General features: G+C 46.1%; 1 protein-coding gene across 12 annotated transcripts in view; it reads left to right on the top strand.

Annotated features, from left to right (window-relative positions):
• Positions 1-2,287: 2,287 nt before the first annotated feature.
• Positions 2,288-10,909, top strand: part of GRIN1 (glutamate ionotropic receptor NMDA type subunit 1) — a 40,830-nt gene continuing 32,208 nt past the window's right edge. For 9 of the 12 annotated variants that reach the window (XR_008917472.1, XM_056822985.1, XM_056822977.1 and 6 more), the window contains exons 1-2: positions 2,302-3,402; positions 7,637-7,771. Coding sequence is in view for 10 of the 12 variants with exons in the window: in XM_056822985.1 (XP_056678963.1) it covers positions 3,154-3,402; positions 7,637-7,771 (384 nt within the window). In the remaining 2 variants the exon portion in view is untranslated. Of the gene's footprint in view, positions 3,403-7,636; positions 7,772-10,909 lie in introns of all 12 variants that reach the window. The other 3 variants (XM_056822941.1, XM_056822973.1, XR_008917470.1) reach the window with 3 other exon arrangements.

The following is a 10,909-nucleotide window of genomic DNA, read 5'->3' as shown; positions in this document are numbered from 1 at the left end:
TGTTGCATATGTGACTGGTGTACATGACAGATACACTCCTTGGCTCTATAACTTCCCCTACCCTGATCCTGACTCCCAAAATATACAATAGGTGCTTGCACTGTTCTGCCCTGAAAGTCCTGCACTCTGTATCTGTCTTTTACTGGCTGCCTTAAAACAGGGGCTACACAGGATTAGAGGACATAGAGAGAAAATCTTAGAGGTCATCCAATCAAACGTCCTCATTTTATGCATGCAAAAAAGAGGCCCATGCTTGACTATGCATTTGCTGCATTGATTTTCTTTTCCAGTGTATAGGAGAAAGGAAAGAAAATTACATTTTAATTTAAAAAACAAGGGGCAGCTGAGTGGTTCAGTGGATTGAGAGCCAGACCTAGAAATAGGAGGTCCTAGGTTCAAATCTGACCTCAGCCACTTCCTAGCTGTGTGACCCTGGGCAAGTCACTTGACCCCCATTGCCTAGCCCTTACCACTCTTCTGCCTTGGAACCAATACACAGTATTGATTCCAAGATGGAAGGTAAGGATTTTAAAAAACAAAACAAAACACTAAGGACCAAAGTGGTTAAGTGATTTACCTCAAGTCATATGTAGGCATCAAAGTTAAAATAGAAACCCAGGTCTTCTGACTCCAAATCCAAATCCATTCCTCTTTCCACCATATCAAAATGTTATGCCACATATAGCAGCATCTGTCTAAAGTGTGACAGGTCTGGGAGGAATGCAAACCCTAAGAAAAGCTTCCCTAATCTAGGTAACCAAGGACCAGGAAAAAAAAAAGAAGATTGGTCAGGGTGGGAGGTGGGGGAGAGGTGGTGCAGGTGAAGCTAGGCAGCTCAATGGACTGAGAGCCAGGCCTTAGAGGGGACATCTGGGATTCAAATCTAGCTTCAGCCACTTCCTAGCTATATGACCCTTGGCAAGTTATTTAAATCCCCACTGCCTTGCACTTCTGCCTTAGAAACAATACACAGTATTGATTCTGAGCTGAAAGTATGGGTTTTTTGGTTTTGTTTGGGGAAAAAAAGATATGGGAAGATTAAGATTAGCAGAGCCTGGCTATGGAAAGACTGGGAAGAAGTAAATTAAGGAAGTCTGAATTGGTCCCTCAGTCACCTAGGAAAAGAAGAAAAAAAGAGATGCCATTTATAGATTTCTCCTTTATGCCCTCTAACCTTCTCAGGAACACAGTTGTATAAACAAAGTGCGCCTGCCTTTACTAATTAGTCCCTAGGCTACAACCTTTTGGGGAGGTTCTAGATTATTTCTTCATACCCTGTCTTAATTCCAGGATAGGGAAAGAGACTAAGAATATGACAGAATAAAGGGAGATTTGCTTTTAAGTAGGACTTCTTCACATTGGGGTGAATGGTTTAGGGCTGAAAGGACTTTGTAGGTCCCCTCCTTGAATCTCTTCATTTTACAGATAAGGAATCTGAGGCCCAGACAGATTATTATTTACCCAAGATCACATAGTAGCCAGGAAGGCAGAGCATGAAGTACAAAGGAGGAAGAAACCACCTTTGGGATATTTCTGTTTGGAGAGAAAGGGAACCCAATTGTGTCCCTGAAAAGGCAATAACCATTCCACTCCTACTTCCCATGACTAGCCTTTTGAGGAAGGTTGGGGTGATGTCCCTCCTTTGTCCCAGTTTGGGGCTCTTTCACTAGGCCAAGAGAATTTTCAGTTGCCATGGAAACAGTGATGTCACCAGCAGAGGCAGAGTGCCAAATCTCCCACCATGGGGGAGGGTGGGACAAGGAAAAAGAGTTTAGGGGATGGGGAACAGATCCAGGAAAATAGGGCATATAAACAGGGGGGAAAGGAGCCAAGGAAAAGGGAAAAGGGTAGAAAGTAATAGACAAGTGGTAATGGGAGGATGGGCACACAAAGATGGAATATGGCTTAGATAAAGTTACCTTATTCTCCTAATGATTACTAGGTTATATGATCTGGGGAAGAGGAAAAGGGAAAATAAATTTTAGGATGATAGCATGAAAGGGAGAGGGGTGAAGCATTGAATTACAGAGGCAGATAGAAAGAATAGATTAGAACCCTGATTTCCTTGGTCATGTGCCTCATCATCAGGAAGTTCTTCCTAGTACCTAACCTCAGTCCCTTCTACTGTAGAATCAGTCCTCTTTTTTCTTTTTCTTTCCTCCTTAAGATAAGGGTTACCACTTCTCCCATTCTGGTCCCTTCAGGAGCCTCCCTGATGTAACAGTTCTGCTTTTTGTGAAAGGTTCCTTCCCTGATTCCTGTTTTTGCCCATGATTCCTCCTCCTTATGTAAACCAGAACTACTGGAAGAGGAATGGCCTCTCCTCCCTTCTCTCTTCTTCCCTAAAGCTCACAAGAGGGGAAGACCTGAGCCCCCATGAGGGCCAGTGAAGCTTTCTCCAGAGGTGAGGAAGGTTCAAGAACATGGGGACTGCTGCAGCCTTCATCCAAAAAGTCCCCCAGAACAAACAGTTTTCCGTTTGTGATCACCTATCCCTGCCACCCAGACCAGTCATGAAATGACCTAAACTGGTAGGCAGCGACACAGAGTCGGGATGGGGGGCGGGGCGGGAGGAACTGGAGCGGGAGATAGGGAAACCCGTTCTCCGGGCGCCTTCCTCACCACCCCCACCCCCAACCTTCATGCTCCACTCTCAGTGGGCTGGAGACCCGAATACCACTCTACGTGTCACTAACACTCGTTCACAGTCGCTCGCATCCGCGCACGCGAGCACGCGCGCACATACTCTGGTGTGTGCTGAGGTTGGGGTTGAGAGAAGGAAGGTTTGGGAAGGCGGGGGTGGCAAACGAGGAGGGGCTGGTGGTGGTGGGGAGTGGGGGTCGTTCTCTCTCTCTAGCTTCGCAGGCGCATCCCCGCTAGCCCCGCAGCAGCAGCTGCGGCAAAAGACACAGCGTCAAGACCAGAGCTGCTGCCGCTGGGTCCCTTCAATTCGTTCCACTCACCCGTTCCCTACAAGGCGCTGTGGGTCCCTGGACCCCCCTGCCGTGCAGCTCACAGCCGTCACTTCAGAACCTCGGACAGCGTGGGGAGCTGGGAGTAGAGCGCGCCTGGGGCGCACAGCTGGGAATGCCCAGGGGCATGCAGGTGCGGAGCTGCTGACACCCCGGGCCCAGGTTGGGGCCCAAGAGCACGATGCGTCTACTGTTGCTCGCCCTACTCTTTTCTTGTTCCTTTGCCCGCGCCGCTTGCGACCCCAAGATCGTTAACATTGGCGCAGTTCTGAGCACCCGAAAACATGAACAGATGTTCCGCGAGGCTGTGAACCAGGCCAACAAACGGCATGGATCCTGGAAGATACAGCTCAATGCTACCTCGGTCACCCACAAGCCCAACGCCATCCAGATGGCCTTGTCTGTGTGTGAAGACCTCATCTCCAGCCAGGTACCCTCCCTCTCCTCTGGGGCTCTAGCCTTAGCCTCCAAACCCTTTTCCCCTATTTCATCTTCTCCATCCCCATCACACACAACCTCTAACTCTATCATTGTGCAGTGCCATTTCATCTGCTTCAACGTCCTCCTCAATCCCTCTTTACTCTTTTTCTTCTTCCCTCTCCCAGCTGCCTCTTCTCCCACCCCAACGCATTTCCCTTCTTTATTCCCCTCTCTTGCTTCCACTATTCTTTCTTTCATGATCCTCTTCATCTCTCTTCATCCACCATCTCTCCCTTCCATTTCACCATCCTTCCCTCCATTTCTCCTTGTCATCCTTCTTCCACTCCATCTTACTCCTTTCCCTCCATCTTCCTCTATCTCTCTTCCCTCTATTCTATCATTTTCCTTTTAACCCCTTATCCACCTTACTTCAACCTCTCCTCTCAATCCTCCCACAATTCCTTCTTTCCTGTTCATCCTCTCTTCTGCCTCTTCTTCTCTTTCCCCCTCATCCTCTCCAATCTCTTATCATTTCCTTACTCCCTTATGTGGCTTCCTCAGATCCCACATCTTCTCAATGATCATTCCATTTGTTCCCAGATTCTCTCAGTCTCATGTCAGATGAATGTTTTTTGTAGAGGACTTTAACCTGGCCAGCTATCTGTCCATCCAACAGTCCATCTATCCATCCCTTTACACCTTTGTACCCAGGTCCAGTATTTGACTGATTATCTTGCTGCCCTCATCAATTCTCAGAGAAGACAGGGCAGACATCTGGTATGCATCAAGGATTCTGATGACAGAGAGAGAGAGAGAGAGAGAGAGAGAGAGAGAGAGAGAGAGAGAGAGAGAGAGAGGAGAAGGAAGAGATCCTTCTGTGTATCAGTTGTGTGTGAATACCTGAACAATAGTCAGGTACTCACAGACCAGAGCTTTAGGAGAGGATATGAGGCCAACACTGGTCTTTCTGTCTGATCTTTTAGTTCCCTTAAATCTTTCTATGCCTTTCTCATTCCCACTTCTCTTCTCTCCATGCATCATAATATTAGTGAGTATCTACATGGAAAAAGAAAATGGTTGTCTTTCTATGTTACTATTATGCATTTAATAGTTATACATAGAGAAAGGCTTTACTGTGTATACATGTGGTTGTGCATGGATTTGTATGAAGTATATGTATCACATATATACGGGGCTTACATTGTGTGCATATGGGAATGTCACAGGTGTGTGAGGTATATTCTTTTGTATGGTATCTACACACCCCATATGCAAATATAATCTATATACATACACATATAGACATATATGAAGTGAAGTGTACATAGAGGCTATACATGGTGTGTGTGTGTACTTGAGGAAGAGGAGTACAGAGTAGGGGGAAGGGTAGTTTAACATAGCTTCCCTTGTGACTGTCTGTCTAAAGTTGTCCCTCCCCTGGAACTCAGCTTCCTTTTGAATTCCAACAAAGCCAAGAAGATTAACCGCAATGCAGCCCTTTATGTAAGAGATGGTGGGACACAGAGACAGAGGGACACACACTGTGACAGACACACTAAGGCATAGGTATCCACACACATGATATGTGGAATCCTGGGTAACATGCATCTAATTCTGGAGGTGTCTCTGTCAAGGTCCTGATGCTACAATAATAAAATGTCTCTCAGCTCCCACCTCCAACCCCCACAGGACCCTCCCACTATATCCTGAGGCCACTCCCCTGCAATCACCTCAGCTCTCTATCCATGTGCCAAGTTAAACTTAATGACCCTTTCTCCAGAAGTCCATTCAAACAGGGGAGGGATACTGCTTGCTCCCCAGCTCCTCCCAAGACCACCCAAGTTGACACAGGGCCAATTCCAAGCAAAAGTAGGTGAAGAAGTATGAAGCAGTGTTTCCTTGTCAAAGATTGTGGGGGCTGAAGAATAGATGGAGGCACCCAGCAGTGAACAGCTGTTCCCTATGACAGTGCTTCTTGTGGGGGAGGAATGAAATGAAAGGAGTAGCTTAGGTCTATGCCTCTAAATTACCACTGCCCATATCACACTGGAATAGGGAGTTAAAAGGGGACAATGCACAGGTACATAGGAGAAAGTGTGTTTTCAAAAGTCAGATCCACAGACCATTTATCATCCTTCACACAACCAGATTGATTGTTTAGCTCCCAGAGGTTCATTTATGAGACCACATCTATAGCCAACATCCCTGTCTAGGAATGTTGATGGACAGGCTGAAACCAGCAAAGGTCAGCCTAATTAGGTTGGGGAGACTCACTAATTTGTCATCTTCTCCTTGTGAGGTTACACTATCCCCAAACACAGACTCCATCTCCATGGTTTAAGAGGCAACCTAGTGTCATGGAAAGAGCACTGTATTTTTGGCATCAAAGAATTGTGTTTGAATCCTGGTTCTGCTTTTTACTAACTTATGTGACCCTTGGCAAGTTACTCCACTCCTCTGATCTTTAGTTTCTCATCAGTAAAATAAAAGATTTGGACTAGGGAAGTATAAGAATTTATATAGCACCTACTATGTGTTGGGCACCATACTAAACACATTATACAAATATTATCTCATATGATCCTTGCAACAATCCCGGGATGTAGGTGCTATTACCACCCCTTGTTTTTTAGTGGAAGGAACTGACACAGAATTAAATGACCTGCCCAGGGTCACATTGCTAGTTATCTGAAAGGTCACATTTGAACTCAGGTCTTCCTGACTCCAGACCCAGTTTCCCTTCAACGGAGCCACCATCTCCCGCTAGAAGAGATAACCTGTAAGAGCCCTTACATACACCTCAAAACCTATGATCCTGTGACAAATTAGGTCTTTTTTGGTTCTGTCTCCCATGATGGTGTCCTAGTCAGTGCTGGTTCCTGGGGAAAGGCTCAGGTAATTGGGGACATTGTGCAAATCAGGAAAGGGAGACCTTGAATATTTATCTGTGAACTTGTCCTTCCTGGATAGAGAAGGGACAATTTCCCAGGCCTTTATGTTCAAGATTCACATCTTCCTTATGTTGCTATGGTCTTCTGAAAGGAAGCCCCAGAGCCTTTTGGGAAGGTGACTTCCCTTACTGGAGACTACTTAATCCATCAATTGGTATACAACTTTGGAGAAACTCCAGGGATATCTTGACCTTATACCTACCAAAAATCAAACTATTTTGGATCAACACCCCTCTGAAGAGGTTTAGTGGCTAGAAATTGGCTCTCATCCCCCAGAATGGGCCATTTGTGTCCTTTTCAACCACTAAGCTCTGTCAATTGGATGGGGGAAGAAGGGACAGGGAAGTTGGAGGAGTTTCCATGCCATTCTGTGGATTTTATTTGTACCCTTGTCTTTTCTACAGAGCATTCTCACTCCTACGCCTTCCTCAGGGTGGGCAGGCTCTGAGTCAGACCCTATAATAAGAAATAGGGAAACACCCCTTTCCCTGAAGATCTGGGCTTCTTCTCTAACCCTGTCAGCGTCTGTCATCTTACCTTCTGACCATCTAGTCCCCTCAGATGCCCTCCACTACCTGGGTTCTGAATCTCTTGAATGCCTCAATGGCAGTATAGCCAAAATAGGTAGTTGTTACCTATTGGGCCACTAAAGATATGTGTCAGGGTTGGTGTTGTTAGCTTACTAGCTCTCAGCTCTGCTTCCCTGAATCTTAGCTAAGGAGCTGCTCATCTTGGACTCTTTTCCTCTAATGGTCTCAGAGGGGGTTTTATGGACAGTGATGAGGTTCCAATGAAATCTTGTATATAAAACATTTTGTGAATGGTAAAGGATTATAGAAATGCCAGCTATCGTTATCATTACTATTATTACATGTACCTGTATGTTATTGTATTCTGTAAAGAGATCAGAGAGGAGGAGGTCTCTATGTGGTTAAGTGAATGTTTTGGGCAGTGTTGCATCCATACCTGGAAGATTAGTCTTTATGTAGCTATTACTTGGTGGTGGTGGTGGTGGTGTGTGTGTGTGTGTCTGTGTGTCTGTCTGTCTGTCTGTCTGTGTCTGTGTGGGAGGGTATCTCCAATTTTGGGCAACTTCCTCTGATTTTTTATTTTCCTCAGCCCCAGTTCCTACATTCTCTGACATCAATGGATTCAACTTCTGCTTGTCAGCCTCTGCCTCCGTTTGTCATCAGCCAATATGGTGGGAGGATGGGCTCTTGGGCAGTGCTGTCTGGCATGCCCAGGCCCTCCATACCCACAACTCCCCACTGACCTCATATCCTATGTCCACAGGTCTACGCAATCTTAGTTAGTCACCCACCTACCCCCAACGACCACTTCACTCCAACCCCCGTCTCCTACACAGCCGGCTTCTACCGCATCCCCGTCCTGGGGCTCACCACCCGCATGTCCATCTACTCTGACAAGGTAACTCCCGCATGTGCCCCTCGATGCCCTGGTCAGCACTCTGCCCTGCATTGTGTGTCAGACTGGGGTAGAGCTGGCCTATGGGACAGTTCTGTGGCTAGAGACAGCTGACTGATAACCTCAGGCCTCAAGGAATCTGGGGACCAGAAGTGAGCAAGAGAGAGGAAGAAAATCGGGTCTGAGAATGGGCAGTAGGTGAGTGGTGGTATAAGGGAGGAACCTCAGAGCTAGTGGCCTGAGGCCACCACCAGCTCTTCCAGCCTCCACATGGATATGGAGTCCAGACTGTTTCTCTCTGGGCCTGGGTCTGACCCACTTGTCAACAGCAAAGGCTAGAGGGCCCTGCACAGAGAAAGGAGAAGGTGAAGAAAAGTATCCTAATTAATATAAGGTACCCACCAGGCTGTCCAGCATTCCTAGGATGAGCACAAAGATTGTTTCCAAGGGCCTTTGGCCCAAAGCTAGGAATTAGGATAGTCAAAAAGTCATGTCTGAGGCGCCTTGCCTTCTTCTTACCCCTCACCCTAGAAGGTGATAGAGTCAAGAACTTCTTCTCTGAAGGAGAAACCAAACCCCATCTGCTTTCTTGCCTGGCATGAGGCAAATAAATCTGCTAAGAAAGTTGCCATGTTGCATAATCAAATATCAGTTTGTCCATTCAAGACAACCCATAGAAGATGCCTTGATGAGGCTCTCCATCCTCTTTGTCATCTCCTAGACCTCAGCCCTATGTTGTCCCACTGAAGGCCAGCAGTTGACTCTATTGGGATGTCAAAGGGATGTCAAAGACTAGGGCCTTGACCCCAACTCAGGATTGGGCCAGTTGGGGCGTAAAGTGGAAATACCCCCCACTTCCCCTCCCCTGCATTCCAGGGAGCTAATGTTGGAACAAAAAGGAAGCAGTTTCAGGACCAAGTAAGTCCACTTCACACAGTGGGGAATAAACTGATTGAACTCCTTCCCTCATTAATCAATCAACACATGTTTATTGAATGCTTACTGTGCTTTATGCTGGGGAGACAAGGACGTGGGAGGCAGAGTCCCGTGCCCTGAAGACTGCCTGAGCACAAGAAAAGATAAGTAATTCAAGGTTCTATGTGATCAGTGCCCAGCAAAATGGCTCAGACTAGTAGCCCTTCTGGGGGTTGAGTAGAGACAAAACACCACAGCCTAGAACTGTCAGGGGACTTTTCATGGAGAAGGAGTCCAGAGATTTGAATGATTTGGGATTTAAAGACTAGGAAGTTGAAAGGTATGGGATGGGGCATTTTAGGTATGAAGGTGGGAAAGTATCCAGTCATTTTAGGGACCAGTGAATGAAGTGAACTTCAGTCTAGAAGTGACCTTAGAGATCATTACTCCAATCCCCTCATTGTATAGATAGAGAAACTGAGTCCTTGAGAGAAGTGACTTGCCCAAGGTCACCCTGAGAAATGGCTCTGGAGGACGAAAGTCCTTTCAAATCTAGGCTCTACAAGTTCCCTCAGTGCCCTTTACCACCATCACCTAAAATTACCCATGCATATCTTGGGGAAATCCTTCATTCTGCTCATGGATCATTTACAGGACACTGGAATGGTTAAGCACCATAACAAACACAATCCCCAAATCAAACAGATGCTTCTGGGAGCTACAAGGACTGGATTCATAGGCGGAATACATCCCTGGATCAAGGAGTGTCCCTCAGGCACCCTCTCCGGGAGCTCCTCAGGCCTGAAAACCACAGATTGGGGAAAATTGGACCCAGAGAAAACAATTTCTTCATCTTATAAAGTCCAGAAGGGAAGGAGAACCTATTGAATGAATTCTATGCCCTTTAGGTAGTGCAGGGGAAACTAGGTGGAAAAACAAGAGACTTATCTGTCCAAATTCCAGTGAAATTATCTCTAATGTGCAGATGCTTAATATTCAGAATAGGGGCTTCAAGGCTAAGTTCCCTCAGACAGGGCTGAGATAGAGGAAATAAATAAGGACTAGTTGCCACATCAAACCACCACAGTGTTAACTATCTATGGACAAACTTTCACTAAGCTGGGTTTGAGTCAGAGATCTGAGCACTGTAAATCTCACTGATTTCTCTGATGTTGTGGTCATTGAAGCTGTTTGTTGTTCGATTGGTGGGAGGGGGCAGGAGTTGGTGGTTTTGGTTTTGTAGTCTCTTAGTGCAAGGTCCTTTTAACAAATTCCAAGCTCCTCCTGACTGAAACAGGAAGGAAAGGTTTTTTCCTGCCTCTATTAGTACAAACAGAGATCATCAGCACATGCATATAGCACACCCAATGGGGTGGCAGCAGTGATCCTGTCAGCTCCAGAGCTAATGGAGACAGAATTGGAAGACTTTTATATTGCACTGACATCAGCCTCTTATCACTTCTACCCACTGGCCCTAGTTGCACCTCCTAAAACCAAATGGAACAAATCTGACAACCTTTTTTTATTTTTTTTAAACCCATACCTTCTTCTTAGAATTTATATAAGTATCAGTCCCAAGGCAAAAGATAGATAAGGGCTAGGTCATTGGGGTTAAGTGACTTGCCCAGGGTCACACAATAGGAAGATTTTAATCTGGGTCTTCCTAACTCCAGATCTGGCACTCTTCCACTGTGCTACGTAGCTGCCCCTAATAAATTTTTCACATGCTAGCCTTTCAAATATTTGAAGACAATTCCATTTTTGTTCTGGGCTAGAGGGGATGGATAGGTTGAAGTCTTCCCTGCTGACATTCCTTAGACCACAGAGCACAGTACCTTTTAGTCACCACACACCCAGCCCAGTTCAATTCCTAAATCAATCTGCCTTACCCCAAGTTTCAAAAAGATCTCAAGAGCCTGAATGATGGGTCTAGATCAGTGATGATGAACCTTTTAGAAAATGAGTGCCCAAATCATACTCTCATGCTGTATGTGAGTTCTCCTTTCCCCCTACCCAGACAGGGGAGGGAGGAAGTACTCCCATTAGGCTGCTAGGCAGAGGGGTGGACAATGAGAGAAATGTCCTCAGGTATGCATGGAAAGGAGGGAGGGGAGCAGCCCCCTCTGGCACATGGGCCATAGGTTCACCAACACAGGCCTAGACCAACAAAATAGAATGTAACTAGGAAAAATGTAAAGTCCCAGAATTTGGATTTTTAAAAATATC

This window comes from Monodelphis domestica, chromosome 1 (genome assembly GCF_027887165.1).
Source record: "Monodelphis domestica isolate mMonDom1 chromosome 1, mMonDom1.pri, whole genome shotgun sequence".
NCBI lineage: Eukaryota > Metazoa > Chordata > Mammalia > Didelphimorphia > Didelphidae > Monodelphis > Monodelphis domestica.
Note: the sequence above shows the minus strand (reverse complement) of the source record. Positions and strands in the feature narration are given on the sequence as shown.